This window comes from Charadrius vociferus, unplaced genomic scaffold (assembly GCF_000708025.1).
Source record: "Charadrius vociferus isolate BGI_N301 unplaced genomic scaffold, ASM70802v2 scaffold231, whole genome shotgun sequence".
NCBI classification, from domain to species: Eukaryota; Metazoa; Chordata; class Aves; order Charadriiformes; family Charadriidae; genus Charadrius; species Charadrius vociferus.
Genome location: NW_009647211.1, coordinates 2157058 through 2175121, shown reverse-complemented (window position 1 = coordinate 2175121; position 18064 = coordinate 2157058). Strand labels below are relative to the sequence as shown.

Below are 18064 nucleotides of genomic sequence, written 5' to 3'. Positions count from 1 at the left end.
GAATCTACTGAGCATTCGCCATGTTACCTACACACTGGTATCTGAACTTATCTCTTAGAGAAACAGAGATTTCTAATATAGAATAATGAAATAAGATCTCATTAGAAACAGGCAAACAAAAAAAGAAAGCAGTCCCAACTTACTGTCAGCTCCCGACTTAGAATTTATTTATGAATAACAAATGCATGGTGAAAATCATGATCTATTTAGGAAAAGAAAATTCAACAACTTTCCCAAAAATTAGTTGCTAGTTACAAATGATCCTAAGTGGTTTAGTTGAAGTGTCTTTTGAACCAAATTTAGTGAGGCATAACTACATTGTTTTAACGAGATATTAGACTTTTGTATTCCCATTTTCTTTTCTTTGTATGCTGTTTAGCTTAACCACAAGACTTTTTCTTCAGAGTATGGTTGCAATGGAAATGAACCCACACTCCCTGGTGGGCTCAGTTCCAATGTATTTTTAGATTGTGACTTGTATTTCATGATTTCACATCTCGAGTGTGCCAATTCCTTATAGAGACATAATGGACCGAGTTGCAGGGCAAGTGCCATAACGCTCTGTTGCCAGCATTTCCATTATTGTCCCTTTGCCCACTCTAGAGAGTTTCTATGGGGGAAATTCAATATTATATATGAAAATACACATTTATTGTGCAGAGAAATTGCATAAATTATATTTGACTAGATGCAGAGAAGGCTATCTAGTGTTCTATATTAGATATGTGTGCTGTATGCAGTATAAGCATTACTCTATACACATACAAATCATAATCTGTTCCCTCTCATTGCATGTATGAATATTACATATGCAACCATAATGCTAAAATATAAAGAATTCAGAAAAATGGGCTTGTTACTTTCAGAATGGCACATCTGTAGTGTAAAATGGAAAATTAACCTGTTATCTTTCAATGTTACACAGCAAAAATCTTCACTGTATCTGCATATCTGATAATAGGTACGTTATCAGGCAGATGAGAGTTCCCACTAAAGTCAGTGTAGCTACCCAAATGACTAATAGTTAAGAGAGTGTTTCACCAGCTTCTTGCCCTGAGGCTGCAAAACAGTGGCTGGATTTTCGGAAGTGCTGCTCCTTCCCTTGCCTTTTGTGTCCTCAATGGGAAACTGCACATTTCAACCCTTGCTCAATTTTTGGTGTTGAAAAACACACTCTGTCTTTAAAAATTATTCAGACAACAACAGTAAAGGGGAAAAGGCTTGTTTTCCAACTACAGATGCTTTGCCAAACCTCACAGTCCTTCACTGACCTCTTCTTCCTCTTTCAGTGCACTCTAATAGCTTTGAGAATTTGTGTCGCGCCTCTTTCTCACCCAACTAACCTGATTAGATTATATGCCTTCACCAACAAATTGTTGTTAGCGCAAATTTTGTGAGTGAAAGCTTTTGCAGAGAAAATCTGAGAAATGCATTCAAACCCAGAAATGATTCAAAGAACGCTGGTGTGAATGCTGTGTTATTTCTGGTTAGAACAACTACTATCACATAGGAAGCTCTCAAAGTTTGATTATTTTAAATTCTCAGCTTTTAGGTCCACAGATACAGAGTGCAAAAAATAGATTGATTCAGAAGATACTCTTCCACCATAGAGGTTGTTCTACAGGACAGCCAGAGATGTGCTCAGCTCACTGGCATTCTGCCACAGGCAGGGTCACATTGACTTTAAACGAACTTTAAATCTTATCTCCTCCTCATTGCAGCCTCCTTTGAAACAAGAGAGTTGTTAGCCTGCATCTGCAAAGCTTTCTTGGTGACCCACCCAACCCTTCAAAGACCACATTTGGTCAGAGAAAACATAAGCCAAAGAAAAATGCACTTGTCCTGCCCACCTTGCTTCTATGTTCCCACACTAAAAGAAATACACACTAGCTGTAGCTCAGACAAATGAAACCCCTCTTTTTCTAAATTTGCTATATAATTTCAGGAGATACCAACAATGATAATTGCTCTTACTAAAACCTTATAAAGAAAGATTAAATGTGTCAAGCCTCCTCACAGACCAGCTGCCATGGCACAAAACATTAACGATGCAGTGGAGTCTACTAAAAGTCCACTAAAGTTTTGAAAACTTGATTTGCTGCAGAAAATTAGCCAAAATTTCTTACACTTTTTTGTAGTTTATTGTGATCTCTGATTTGGAACTTGTCCCAGAAGCCTAATGAGGTCCAGAGACAAATGAAATTTTGCACATAAGAAAGTGTAATTTAATGACTAGAGTGCTGGACCTTGGAAACCCCACCTTCTCATCCCACCAGCTCCCTGCCATATTTGCTTTTTCGGCTGTGCGAAACCTTAAAATCAAAACCAAGTCAATAGTGAAATCCGTAGTGAGTTTTTGTGAATAACCTTCTGAGATTTTGGGAAACTTCTCTGGAGTTTATTTCCAGTGATGAGCTGGATTGTTTTTTTTCATACTGACACAGACTGTGCAGATCCAATGTTGCTGATCTGTAGTTTTACTGAACCTTAGGCAAGGCAGTTATTTTCTAAGCTCAGGTTGCCCATTTATTAAAAAAAAAAAAAAGGATAGCGATGTTTAGGTATCTACATCTGAGACTGTCAAGACTTTAAAATGGAAATGTGTTTAGAAATGAAGGGTCTGAGATGTGAAAACCCATTGCAGGAGTCACTATATGTGTTTTTTCATGGGGTCAGTGAAGCCAGAACTTACCTTATTTTGCCACCTGACTTTGTGTTCCCGGCAGTAGCCAGATACAGGCAGAATACCTACAGATGTCTGACTAACTTCCACGAGGAAATGACTAGCAGCTAGTATCGACCATTTGTCTCTGTGCTTTAGGAAAAAAACCACAGGCTTGATACAGGTGTATTTTTGTTGCCTCCAGACTCTGCCTTGCCTGCTCTGGAGACACATTTGTGCCCACTTGTGTCAAGCAAGGATAACTGCCGGTCTGCAACCACTGACATGCAAAATTCAGATCTGACCACCATACAGTACCTCCCAGCGGCATCTTCATGGTGTGTATCCTTGTCACCTCATCCTTGAGTTTCCCTTCACAGTAATATGCTCCAATAGTTTCACTGGCCTGTTCCCTCTTCCACACCACTGTTTTGGCTGTTGCTCTCTTTGAATCTTCATTAACTTCCAGTGGTTCCCGGTGCTGGTTTGTCACATCCTCCTGGTCTCGGTCTATTGTGATAGACTCACGGGAACGCCATTTTGAAGTGATACAGATAAGCGATGTCTCGGAGTTGCCCACCAGAGGGAATGAATTGATCAGTATGAGGTCCAGTGCCGCTTCCACTTTACCTAAGGAAAAAAGCAGCAAGTGAAAAAATTTTACTGCAGAGTTTGAATCTGTGGCCGATCAAAGCACCAGATAAGCTGTTTCGCCCAGAACTCAGGGTTTCTCTGGATGGTGTTTTGCACAGCTTTTGTGCAAAATAGGAAGGCTGTAGATTAACTATTCTGCTACACTGACTTTAAGATTTGCTTTTTATGTCATGAACAGATGGATTTTATTCTTCTCAGAAGAGGAAATAAGTCTCGCAAACTTGTGGAGTTTCTTTTAAAAGCTCTTGCAGAAACCCAAGGAAAACCATGGGTTGCAGAAACAGATAGGTCCTTGGATAGTTAGACACGTATGTCTAGACATGTATGTCTTAGCCTCCAGTATGGTGCTTTGCTGGTAACAGGGTTGGCAGGTCATAAGGTGGTCAGTTTAATAGTGTTTGTTTTATGTCCTCCACATGGATTTAATATGTATGAATTGATGTAAAGCAGATATGTCTTTCAGTTATAGGAGTTTGTAGTACTTTGAACACTTGGAGTATTTTTTTTTCAGCTGTTTTATGAATTTGGACTAATGATTTCATAAGTATTTCATGTTAACCATTCAAAGTCCTAACAGACAGAGGCAAGAACCATGGCACAAAGAAGCTTTCTCAAAATCAAGGAACAAGCTGGGGGCACTAGTAAAGCCATTTTTTATGAAGTTAGGCTTAAATCAATCCAAATGGCTCCCTTTGATAATAGAACTGCCAGAAATACATGGAGATGGAAATTCTTTGAAAATGATAGATACAAGCCTAAGTAAAAGAGTCTCTGGCAGAGTGCTACAGATTTAGTTGTTCAAATGCGTGTAGCAGGAGGGAAATAGAGCTCTCTTATAATAAAAAAAAAATTGCAAATAACAGGCGTTTCCCTTTACTTTTGAAATTCAGGGTAAGGAGAAGGGAAACAGTAACATTTTTTCCAGCTGAAACAGGAAGAATAATTGGTTTCTTTTATTCATCACATCTATTTTCCTGCTTTGGACACAAGCGTATTTTGTATTTACACAGAAAGACCCAGTATTTAGTGCCACTCAGCTTCCAAACGTTTCTCTGGTTGGAAGGAAGGGGTATAGCCTTAGATAAGGGGGGTGAAAAGGTCTCAGTGCTGACTGCAGTCTTTGCGTGTGTCACTGCAGTGCTCGGGGCCAAGGGAGGAGGTCCTCCTCTGCTTTCAATGCCAGCAACCACTCTGGGGACTGGAGTATCTTGACAGCACACTGACAGTCACCACACCCAGCCCGTCTGCCACCGCTACCACCCTTTAATGTGCCAGCACGGATAACTTGCAATTACATAGCAAAGGAATGAAACCTTCGGGAAAGGATGCAGCGGCCGTTAAAGTAAACATTACACAAAGGTGCAGGTCAGCAAACTCAATTCATCCCACTGCACGTTATGAAAATAAACCCTTTGAGCAAAGTTAAAGAAGTATGTGACAGAAATGAGGCCAGACTTGTGCGTTCATTTTATACGGCATTTATCACAACATTTTTACTTTTATATGAGGAACATCTGTGCTCTTTTTGTGGGTCTGAGGCGCCAGCTGAAGGCAGATGTAATTCAGCCGTCACCAACATTGAAAGCAGAGGGCTTCAATTTGTGTCAGCAACGATCACATGCCAGGTAGAGATATTCTTAAAATCTTAAATTGCAAAATCTTGATTTCTGCAAACTTTTGTGAAACTCAGAACCAAACCTGGATCCAAACTCCGTGACCTTACGTGATTATCGGTGTTGAGGCCAGGCAGGGTGCTGCAGATCAGAAATGAAATATTTTGACATTTCTGCCTACCATCCACAGGGCACAGAGCTGCAACTGTCTTTCTGACACAGAGGTATGGGCCCAGGTTGCTGGGCTCCTTCAGAGGATGACTGCTTCTCGGGGGCTCCAGTTCCATTTCTGTACCATTTCTCTGTTCTTCTGACACAGATTCAAAGGTGAAAACACCACCTCTTTCCACCCCTTTCAACCTCTTAATACACTGAGAAAAAGCAGTACAAGAAGTCTGAGTTTTGAGGGCTGGCTTTCATGTTGCCTTTGATCCCTATGCAAGATACAGCAAAGCAATATCATATCATTTGCTGCATATTTCTCTGTTTCTTTCTGCCAATACAAATAGTGGAATCAAGGTATAGAACAAGCATAGCTCAGGTGTGCTGCTTATTGACATCTGTAATTATTCCTGATGAATCAAAATCTAGCCACTGGTGGATGGATAGTGTTCTGATTGTCTAAATATACGTGGCTTTTTTTGTCATATTAGACACTGCAGAGTAACCCAGACACGCGTGAGGCAGATAGAGCACAGATGGAGTTTCATGCCTTCCTGGAGAAACTCTAGAAGGCCTTTCTGTGTATCAAAGGGAGTAATATCTGTGCATAAGTATGGAATCATAAGCCAAGGATGACGTGGCAGCTAAGGTTTCACAGCTGGAAGATATTGCAAGCAGAAATCAAGATATATCCAACTGAAAGTTTTGCACTAAGAGAAGCTATGCTTTAGGTGTATTTTGAAAAAAAAAAAAAAAAAAAGCAGCACACTGGCAGCACATTGACTTGAAGGCAGCTCAGTGGTTCATCTCAGAATCTACCATGACTGGTGTTTTAATGTCAGCCTAATGCCTCTGAAGTGATAGGAAGGCTTTCTTTGACTCCCTGGGGAGTTACTGCCCTCAGACTGTGGAAAAAAAAACAACACAGAAAAGGGTAAAATCCACACATGCTTTATGCTTAGATATTCCTACAGCATCTTTCTCTGGTAATGCAGCTTAAATTAACCCAACTGTCCTTGCTAAAAAGGAATTTACCTAGTCTGGCAAAAGTTAAGCATATCCTACCCTTGATGTTAATGAAGACTTTGAGTATGTAAGGACCAAACAAGGACAACAGGATTTAGCTCTCTGGGAAAAACACAACAAATGCAGACAGGAAACGTCCTGTCTCCGTACCAGTGACAGTCCTCTGCGCTTCCTTGAAAATGTCCTTTGACTCCTGCCCTGGTCCTTGAAGAATTGACCTTGTCAGGAAGGCAATTTGCTGCGTGTGCAAATAGACTTTGAGAAGAGAGAGTACTTGCAGAAGGCCGGTGCTGGAAATGGGAGATGCCATGCAGAGAGGATTCATTGCTTGGTGTTTATGACACACACTCATTGTGGCGCAGCACTTTGAGCCCTTCCAGCACAGGGAAAATGGCATCCTCTAAGGCAGTAAGTTTAAATAATAGCACACCTGCTATAACACAGACAGCAAAATGGATGCAGAGAGACCTTTGCAGTTCCTCTTGGCCCACTATTAACTACAGGATTATTCTCTCTCTTGCTAGGATGTGGCTGGCTGTATCTTTCACAGCTTCTCTAGTACGTATTTGCCTGGGGAAATTGTGCAAAACAGACAATAAGTGTGTGTCATACTGTGTCTGCAGCCTCTGTGTGTTCTCATACCCTACCACATTGCCTTCATACAGGTACACAGTCATCACATTTTCTGTGCTGTGTTGCACCAGCAAAAGTCGGCCAGGACCAGCTGGAAGAAAGAAGCTCTCAAATTCCCTGGAACACATTCCAGACACAGGTCTGCTCAAAGACCAAGAAAGTCTCTGATAAAGTTTAAAACCTCGCTTCCCTAGATTGGACAGTAGTTTGGGAATAAAACAATGTGGCCATCTTGACCTGAGATAGTTTAATGCCATGGAACATAGAATCATAGAATGGTTTAGGTTGGAAGGGACCTTTAAAAATCATCCTGTCCAAATCCCCTGCAATGAGCAGGGACATCTTCAACTAGATCAGGTTGCTCAGAGCCCTGTCCAGTCTGACCTTGTCTCCAGGGATGGGTCATCCACAGCTTCTCTGGGAAACCTGCTCCAGTTCTCACCACTGTCTTCCTTATATGGAGTCTGAGTCTACATCTCTTAGATTAAAACCATTACCCCTTGTCCTATCACAACAGGCCTTGCTAAAAAACTTGTCTCTTCTTTCTTATAAGCCCCCTTTAAGTACTGAAAGGCTATAAGGTCTCCCTGGAGCCTTCTCTTCTCCAGGCTGAACAACCCCAGCTCTCTCACCCTGTCCTCATAGGAGAGGTGGTCCAATCTTCTGATCATTTTTGTGGCCTTACTCTGGACCCAATCCAACAAGTCCATGTCTTTCCTATGTTAGGGACTCCAGAGCTGGACACAGTACTCCAGGTGGGGTCTCACCAGAGCAGAGTAGAGGGACAGAATCACCTCCCTTGACCTGCTGGCCATGCTTCTTTTGATGCAGCCAAGGAAGCAGTTGGCTTTCTGAGCTCCAAATGCACAGTGCCGCTCGTGTTCCAACCACCAGTACCCCCAAGCTCTTCTCGGCAGGACTGCTCTCAATCCTTTTATCCGCCATCCTGTGTTGATACCAGGGGTTGCCCCGACCCACATGCAGGACCCTGCACTTGGCCTTGTTGAACATCATGAGGTTCATATAGGCCTACTTCTCAAGCTTTTCCAGGTACCTCTGGATGGCATCCTGTCCCTCAGGCATGTCAACCACATCGCTCACCTTGGTGTCACCTGCAAATTTGCTGGGGGTGCACTCAGTCCCACTGTCTATGTTATTGATGAAGACATTGAACAGTGCCGGTTGCAATACAGACCCCTGAGGGACACCACTTGTCACTGAGCTCCATCTAGACATTGAGCTGTTGACCACTACCCTCTGGATGAGCACCCACAGCAAGTCTTATGAGAAAAGAAAATTGTTATAATTTGTCCTTTAGTCTCAGAAAGTCCCTGCCCAAATAATTCCAGATTTACATTGTTAACCCTTGTCTGGTCCCCAGGAAATCACAGAAATAATCAAGACAATTTGTACCTAATGTGAGGTCTTTGCATAGTTTCCTATTAATTGGAAAAGTGTTCATTACTGTGGAGAGGCTAACACTCCTCTACCATAGCAAGCAGCTGGAGTGGTCAGTTCCACCAAGGTAAAGGACAATCATACCCCACTGCCCTCCAGACACATTTAATCACTACTCCATGTTTGCAAGGTGTATTGAGAATGCAAATTTCTGAGTAAATATTTTAGCTACTAATTAATACTGAGTAGTAACGGAAGGACAGACATTCTTTAGACATTACAAATCTAATGATGTATTTGTGTTCCTTATATTTGTAGAGCTTTATTACTAATTGCTTCAATCGACTATAAGATGGAAGTCCTTCCCTTGCCATTTGGACCATAATATAGGAAAAAGAAGAGCTGTGGTAAAAGGTAAGTGGAAAGATTAATACTTTTAAAGTACAAATTATTTAAAAGAAGAGAGGAGGACAGAAGATTGCAGTAAATTCCACCTTTTTTTTTTCATCAGATGATGCAAGGGGAAAAAAAGGTGATGTAATTAGAAATGCTTGGGCAATTCTTATTTTTTTTAATGTTATTGCTTGGAGCACAAATTATTTCTGCTATTGACTGTCTGGGAATATGAATGTAAAACATATAGATACTATACAAGCAGGGAAAAAATAGAATCTGTGCTTAGTTTAGGTTTGGTGTTATGCTGAAAGTAAAACCATCAGTTACATATGACACTCACTGCAGGATTTAAAAATCGTTTTGAGACAGATGGAAGCATATGTCCCAGACTGTGAAGTCATCAACCCCTTCTCCTTCAAGTCTCTTAAAAAACAATACCAAACACTCCCTTTGCTTGAAAGAATAAGGTTTTGATTTAGAACAAGCCTGATTTATTAAATAGCCTGCACCTCAGTATTTCTCATTGTGTCTTGTTTTGTAGTTACAAGTACAGCTGTACCCTTCTTGATTGTATTTTTCTCTATAAAATCACACACCCAATTAAAAAAAATGTAATGAATGTGTTTAGGAATAAAAACGGCAATCATGTAAGCAATTTGCTGAAAAAGCACAGTGTTTGATTAATTCTTAGTGAAGTACTGAATATATTACACTGATTTTTTAAATTAACTATTTAGCTAATTTAGAAGATAATAAGGATGAAAATAATGTAAGTGAAATACGAAGTTAACAAAATAGACATCCAATCCCCATGTCTCCTCTCCCTTTAAGAAAAAAAAAAAAAAGATAAGAAAATGTAGAGTACTCCTTACTTAATATTAAATCTAGTCAGAAACTAAGCCAAAACATTAGCTGTTTGGGGATATTTTTCATATGGGGAGTGGAACATATACCACTTTGGCAATCTTTATTTCCTCTTTTTCTGTGCATTCAACGTTTCTCTCATCAATCTTGGTTGTTTTTTATTCATTTTCTAAAAAGATAAATAATTTTGGAGGACATTGAAATCACATATTCATTTTATGAGATCAGTAGTCTCTTAGTGTCCTGGACACTTCATGTGGGATACAAAGACAGCAGCAGCTCAGGTAATTTCTCCCAGTGAGTCAAGTTCTCCTCTAACAGCTCAGTCCTCCACAGGAAAACAAGGCTGAAATTATTACTACCCAAACAGATTAAGATTCTTCACCACGCAGCAGCAGCAGCAGGGCAAAAAAAGAGAGAGGCAGAAATGCTGCTGAAAAACAGCTCATAAATGAGCAAAAAGTCAAATTTGCCAATAAAACCTATCTTGTCCATGGAAAGTATCTTAATGCTTGTAACTTATGCAATGCTACTGTGGGCAGCTGTGGGACGACTCACAGCTCAAGTACTGAGAACTCTCTCCCTTAGGAGTAGGGCATTATCTGTGGAAAGAAGGTATTGTGAAACTAATAGGAGACAAAAAATTAGTGAAAGAGCATCACTTTGCTCCTCGGTAGTAGTGGAAAGACCAGAGCCCAAGTGGGAAAAATAAAATAGTCTGTCAAAGCTACTACGGCCAATGGTTTCTTATGGGCCCTTGGGTATGTCTGGAGCAGCTGAAGGAAATGCAACTGCCTTCTTGTAAAATAGAGTTAAATTGTTTTCTCTACATTTCAGTTGTTTCACAACCCACCAAAGCAATCTTTTAAGGCGAAAAAGCTAGAAGAGAAACACTGGTGCAGCTTGGTTGGGGGTTTCCCAGTGAGGGTGCCTAAATATATGTGTGTGTGTGTGTGTATAAGTAATCAAAATGTAGAAAGACACTTTCTCATGACTTCTCCTTAGGCCTGGTTGACCATAAGGAAGTAAAGCAGAAAACAACATATCAGCATAAATTTCCTGTTGAACAACCAGCTGACAATGTGCTAGGTAATGCTGAAAAAGGACGAGGAATGTGGGAAAGCTTGAGTAGGACAGGCTTGTAGCTCAGCTGCATCTGGCTGGATTTGCAGCTAGCCAAATACGGGTACTACTGTCAAGAAAGTACTTGCAAGCCATAAATATGTCCATAACAAAGGCCGTTCTTGTAAGTTGCATTATGAATCTAGTATGTATACCGGATATGTATACCATGTGTTGTTTGCACGCATGTGCCAAGCTGAAGTATGGAAAAGAACATAGGTAATCAGTTAATCTTCATAGGGTGTATCAGTGCACACAACATGCATAAGGTTAACTGTCTGGAAGTGCCCGTGAACCTTGGCTGCCGGATAGACATATTCTAACATGTTCTTGCCTGTACAGTAGTGTACTTTGCTACTTACTGATTTTTCTGAGTAAAGTAGTGGGAGATGTTTCTGGTGCTAAGCACATTTTGTTACTAACAAGGCTCAGGTCCCTGACCAGTGGCAGGTCTGGGATGACCAACCAGAAAATAATGCAAAAGAAAATCATCAGTACCATCAGAAGCACAGATGGAACTACATTGTTGAGAGAGACTTGTTGCACTCTGAAGGGGTAATTAGCCCAGCCACTTCATTAGACAGGCTGACACAATCAAAAAGTAAATAAATACCAGGCAAGAAAAATTTCTGAATACAGAAATGTCATTTGTGGACCTGTCTTTCAAAAATCCTTTCAGAACTTAGTAAATGGCTAATATCTTCACACCCTAAAAGTGCTTGCGTTTCCTGGTGATGAATTACAAAATGAATTTTGATGGTTGTTTTTACTTCCTTATGATATAACCCTTGTTTAACATTATTAGTGCATGTTCTTAGTTTGGGTGTTAGTTGGAGAACAGTTATCAAATCTGTACCCTAAAAGACAATCAGTATTTTAAACTCCTTACAGGAAAGTCTTCAGTTCAGACACAGGCTGATTCTTTGCTATGTGTCTCCACTAAAACCACAGTGGAACATCATCCTAAATGCAATCTTGCCACTAGCACAGGGTACACAGCATCTTTGGAGGGCTTCATTGCAATTTCTCTAAGATTTTCACCCCTCCAGTCCCAAATAGATCTTACATCACAGTGGGAGCTGACCATGGAACTACACCTCTGCCTCCCACAAGTGGTAAGTGCATCCATCCATTTTTGGTTCATTTCTTCTGTACCTACCCAACACCCTCCACACCACAATGACTTTCCAAGGTCTTCCATGGAAAGTTGAACAGGGGGTTTGTGTGTTTAAGTGACAGGTCTGGGCGAAGCAGGCTCAAGTCTATGTGACTGATACAGAGCAGGTTTCCAACCCAAGTAGTTCTCATTGTGGGCACATGAAGGACCAACTCCACTTCTCCCCTGCCTTAAAGTCAGCTGCTCAGCTACCACTAGTCTCTCAGACTTCTATGCTCCCTGGGCTCCTAAAGTCTTCCAGATGAAATTCTTGTTGGTACCAGACCACCTCTGCAAAATGTTACAACTTTGATTTTTTTTTTTCCTAAAATGAAATTTCAGCAAAAAAGTAATCCATCCAACCAGCTTAATTATGACTGCACACACAAACAATCTATTATACATACATGTATATATATGAAATCTGTATCTAAAACAATAGCATATGTTAACACTTGTGAATGTAGTGTGATTTCATTTCACCCTTTTAGTTTTGATTCCTTCGGGTCTGATGCAATGCCTTTTCACTCCTGACTGTTCCCAGCTGCCGAAGTGGCCTTTGGGAACACAGGCTTCCTGACAGCTACTCTACCTCTCACTGGGTCTGAACCAGGCACACACCAAAAGAAAATTCTAAAGCTAAAAAAGAAAAGAACTGTAGATTATCAGCCAACTTTTGTAAATCCACTTGGGGTAGGTGCATAGAGTTGCCTGCCCAGGCTGAAGCTGTTGTTTTTGGCATCCAGCTGAAAAGTCAGGGAGCGATGAATTCGGTCACAGCTGGAACTTTTTTCTTTGCAAACACATAGCCAACAATGTAACTAAAACAGAACAGCTCTCTTTCACCAATAAGACAAATCGATTGATTTTGTAGTCATGATCATCCTCAGAGAACTGTGCAGAAACACCAACATTCAGCAGGTCAGAGATTCAACCAGTGATTCCTGTGGCAGTCCCATCATTTCTGGGTTAGGTGAAGGCTAACTCAAGAAGAGTCTAAATTTCATATAAATTTCAGACTTATGAAAAAGGCACCAGGATACTGTTCCCTCTGGTTAGATAACCTAAGTGTGGCAGGCAGATGCAATTGCTGGGTCTCACAAATCAAATACACTTCAGGAACAGGGATGAAATTAATTTAAAAATTTGTCTTGCCAGTCACCTTAGCAGTTTGGTAATTTAGGTGTCTGAAAGGTTGTGTGTCAATGTAATATCCAGACAGCATAGTTTTGAAATACCTGAAATTAAAAGCTGAAATGTGGTTTATATCCACTGTTTTGGCTGTGGGATCATGAAAACCTGCAGCTGTAGGACAGACTATTTGAAGTTTAGGTGCCATTTTGGTCTGACAACAGCGTATTTGAAGATACTCACACACACCTTACTCCTTTTAATTACGGGGAGAATGACACTTATGTTCACTGTCACAGGCATGTATTAACCAGAGTTTTTCTTTAGGTTAAGTTACGCTTCACAAAAGGAAAACAAGTCTTGAAACAGAATTATTAGAACTTTCTAATCTAACTAAAAATCATAATGTCTTGTAATTTTGCAGAGCCTACAGCATTATCCAACCACATCCTGGACTGTATCAAAAGAAGTGTGGCCAGCAGGTCGAGGCAGGTGATTCTGTCTCCCTACTCCACTCTGGTGAGACCCCACCCAGAGTACTGTGTCCAGCTCTGGAGCTCCTGACATAAGAAGAACATGGACCTGTTGGAGCTGGCCCAGCGGAGGGCTATGAAGATGATCAGAGGGGTAGAGCACCTCTCCTGTGAGGACAGGGTGAGAGAGTTAGGGTCGTTCAGCCTGGATAGGTGGAGGCTCTAGGGAGACCTTATAGCAGCCTTCCAGTACCTAAAGGGGGCCTACAGGAAAGATGGGGAGGGACTCTTGATCAGGGAGTGTAGTGATAGGATGAGGGGTAATTGTTTTAAACTGAAAGAGGGTAGATTTAGATTAGATATTAGGAAGAAATTCTTTACTGTGAGGGCAGTGAGGCACTGGCACAGGTTGCCCAGAGAAGTTGCAGATGGCCCATCCCTGGAGGTGTTCAAGGCCGGGTTGGATGGGGTTCTGAGTGACCTGGTCTAGTCAGAGGTGTCCCTGCCCGTGGCAGGGAGGGTGGAACTAGGTGATCTTTAAGGTCCCTTCCAATCTAAACCACTCTATGATTCTATGAGTCTATGATTATAATGGTGCCTGTGTGTCTGGTAATGTATGTTAAAAGCTGCTTAACTTCCTAAACATGTAATGAGTCACATATAGTAATGATAATATATACGATTTATGTGTGTTTTTCTTTCCTAACACCTACTGAACCCAAGGAAAATGCAAGGGATGAACACCACTGCACAGTTAGCTCCACTGTTACCCTTTCTTAAAAGGCTAATATAACCTTTTGAGTCTTTTACCATATATGGGTCCAACAGCTAAATCACATAAAAAAAAAAAAATCCAGTATTTTTAGAAACCCACTGGATTTAAGATTATTGGTAGAGCAAAGCTATAGCACAGAAGACTCTGTCTGTCTTGGAGAATGAAGGCATTTGACAATATATTTGTCTCCTGCCAGAAATAGTCAAAGAAATGTGCTTGAAACTGGTTTTAATTGTTGCTGGTTTCCACAAATCTCTTACTGACGGTGGCTATCTTGCTAAAATAAGGCTCACTCATGAACATTTCTGACAGTTAGCCCACTGTGAGAAGCTGCAAGCAAATTTTCAGACCATCTGAGGCTGTTAAGAGGCAAAGGGCAAGTCCTGACGCTAGTTCCTTGCTTTGTCCTCAGCCTTCCAAGGGAATGGGTGAGTCTGTGGCTCTTCTTTGGTCAGGACTTAACATATTATACCTAGCCACAACCCTGGGGTCTGAATCCATTCTTCAGGATGGATGCCAGAATCCTTTTCATTCTACAAAATGTTTTATGGAGTAGAATCAACCAAAAGAAAAACATGTGGTAGTGCTCACTCTAGTTTCAAGAATCCTAACAGGATTAAATTCACCCCCGTGTCAATATAATTGATCATTTGCTATGGCAAGGAGTGACTGTATACGCAGTGCAAAAGCAAACATTTTTGTGTATTTGAGGGTTACCTTCCAAATCAGATCTTTATCTCTAGCTGTGAATGGAATACTGGTGTTAAAAATGAAAAGACATTAAATCAAAGGCCGTTTCTCGTAATGAGAGCCAAGCCTTCACCTTGGAAAAGGGTGGAGTAGATTTTGTGCCGACCCAGCAACACACCCAGAGTAGCCCACGCTCATCAGGGACAAGGTTAAGCCAGTTCACTGTCTGTGCTGAGTGTAATGCCTCCCCTGCTCGGGGAATGTCAGTCCTGCTTTCCTGAACTCCGCCTGCAGTATCTAGAGGAAAGCGGGCTCACATTGTCTTCCATCGCTCGCCCCAGGAAACATGATATCATTCTCAAACAAAAGCGGGAAAGCTGACAGATCTATTGAGATGGGTGTGACTACAGCACACACCTCGCTGGTCAGCCCCTGTGGAAAAGGCAGTGACCGGCACCTCGTCAGTACTGAGCTGTCGGTACTGTCCATGTTTATAGCTAATCTCTACAGATGACTTGTTTCTCCCGTGCTTGTGACTTAATGAATGTTCTCAGCTTTCTGTGTCAATCGGGTACATGTCACCACATGGAGAAACAGGAAAGACAAGGACAAAGAGTTGGGGTAACTGGGGTTTCTGTTCTTCTCCATCCATAACGCTTATAGCACCAAGTATCTCCTTAAAGTGAAAGCTGGAAGTGATCTGAGGGCTAAATAGTTTGAATCAATGTGCAGCTAAACAATCAAGTAACTTCAGCCACAAAAGAGGAATTGGTAAACAATACACAGCCTGTTACAGCAATGGCTAGATACGAATACTTCCAGACACGCATTCAACAGATTTTAAACACATTTTTGTTTGGCTTGTATTAATCTCTAGTCTTTTATAGATGCCAAAATTAACATCTCAAACTTATCTGTTCATAATCTCACTTAACTATTAACGTGCTGCTAATCAGGAAGATCTGGAAATTGTAAAGCAAGTTACATCGCAGTGAGGACTTTTTCTTGCTACGTTCTGGTTTTCATTGTGTGCACATTACCTTTTTACTGTGAGATGGACTGTAACAACTTATGTATATCTCAATGAAATGGTTCGGAGCGACTTAAGAGTCTAAGATTATTGTGTAAGTTGTATTTCTCTTTTACAGATTTCCCTTGGTATTAGCCTGAAGAAACTGTCTAGAAAATCAAAATATGGATGGTAAAAGCAATTCTAAAATTCTGAGCAACTAAGAATTCAGTGGTAAGGGTGCAGGCTTCCCCAGGGCTCTGCTTGTGATAGTTTCAGCAAAGCATCTCTAACATTAATACTCTGAATACTATAAACTAAATTTGCATTAGTATAATCTTACTGTATACCTTTCTGCAGATGTCTCATGGCTAACTTCTGATTTGCTGAACTAATGACATTTGCTCATAATACTGAATCATTTTTTAGCTGTATTTGAAGTGTTTTTAATTGATCTCATATAATGTACATTATTCTGCCCTTGTTTTCCACTGAATTTCATCCAGATACCAGTTGTGGAATCTTGTATAAAAACTTGTCTAAAATCAGATACGGGAATACCTAGAAATGTCAACATTTCCCACTGCTCAGCCATTTCATAAAGTCAGTCACAGAAGAAGTCAACATTTAATCTGTATTTAAAGCACATATTCTTGGCGAAAGACACCAATGGTTTCAAAGTAATGAGCTTTATGAATAAGTTAGTACCATGAGGCAGAGGAGAAACCCTGGTGTGATGTGCGTATGGGTCAACAAATGACTTCAACAGTTAACAAGAGGTAGCAGCAGATTCTACACGTAGCTAAATCCTTCCCAGTAGCTTGGCCGCAGTCCTGCCCTCAGTCGCTGTGAGAGCACTGCACAGAGATAAGTGGTCTCACTGAAACAAACACGAGTACTTCAATCAATAAAGATAAGTGCTGGAGTAAGGAGTAGAGAGTCATGCGTTCTGTCTGCACATTGCGTGAGAAACGAGAAAGACATGACAGGTCGACTACAGACATTAAAGCAAAGGCTTACCTGAAATCATCAGGCTGAATCCATAGAGAACTAGATGTGCTAAAGGGTCCATGCTTTCCAAAATTTATCCATCCAGTTCTTACAGTCGCACATGGAGTAGCCTTTTCTCGGGATAGACGTTTACCAGTTACTCTTCTGCATGGTACGCTGTTTACAAGTCACAGGCAAGAAATCGCAGTGCTGGAGCAGGCTGGAACAGTCTCATTGCTGTCTGAGTACAGGGAGTTTAAGTTCCTTTTTCCTGTTTCCTTTGTAGATTAGGATGGGAAAGGCAGGATCTTAAAGGCATTTTTTGTATCAGCAGGACTGCAGGGCAGTGCAAATCCTGTCCATACATCAAAACAGTTATCTGGAGCTGCTGGAGAAGCAGGGGACTGCTGTTGGTCAGAGTCAGCAAAACAGGAACAATGATGGCATCCTCCAGCAGGAGGGAGAGTGCAAGTAGAAAGTCCTCCACCTAGCTGGAAAGTGTCATTCCCTTCTCAAAGGGCAGATCTGCTAATTTCTCAGGGTGCTATCATCTTTTCCCTTATTTATTTAATCCACGTGTAAGCTGCTGGCTGCAATGCATCTCAGCACACAGTAATAAAAATATGAAGTAAACAGTAACAAAACAACCAGCTGAATCCAGTATAGACTAAAGCCAGCCACAATCCAGTGAACTACTCCATTAGTTCATGTGCCTTACTGGAAACAATTTTTCTCTACACTTGACAATTGGAAACAGACTGAAAACTTGTTGCAATAATAAATCACACCCAGAGTTACTATGACTTCAGTGGGATCAAAATGCTACATCACTTAGGGGGGTCTCAAAAGTCAGAAGCTAAAACAGAACGTGAGGAAAAAAATACAAAGAAAACCACAAAAAATAATGAAATAAATGGAGAAGCAGCACTTAGCTATATAAACAGAATTGCAAATAAAGGGCAATCTTATTTACCACTCGACTAAATATAACCCATGACAATGTAGCATTTGAAAGTCCTGTAGTCCTGCCAAGATGCTAACACCCAGAATGACTTTTACGGAAGTATAGAAAAGTTAATGTTCAGCATCATTTTGGAAATGGGGTATGGGTTGATCCTACTTTGATTTAATTTCCTTAGGGAGAACTTTTAGCCTTTGATTGGTGTAGATTTTGCAGAGGAAGTCCTTTACACCCAAAACCTATTGCCAAGTGGACAGAAAGAAGGGTTTCACCTACAGAATATTTCAATGCATTAACCCAGTGCAGCTCCTTACATGCCACATCTTCACCCCCTCTCCCCCGCCCCCCC

The 18064-nt window shown here is 41.0% G+C and overlaps 1 protein-coding gene across 1 annotated transcript in view; it reads right to left on the bottom strand.

The window, feature by feature from the left end:
- The window catches only part of TEK (TEK tyrosine kinase, endothelial), a 39713-nt gene extending 24469 nt beyond the window's left edge, over positions 1-15244 (bottom strand). The window contains 5 exon segments of the mRNA XM_009895884.1: positions 2981-3340; positions 5111-5300; positions 6765-6891; positions 7784-8030; positions 15073-15244. Coding sequence (XP_009894186.1) covers positions 2981-3340; positions 5111-5300; positions 6765-6891; positions 7784-8030; positions 15073-15244 — 1096 coding nt within the window.
- Positions 15245-18064: the final 2820 nt, after the last annotated feature.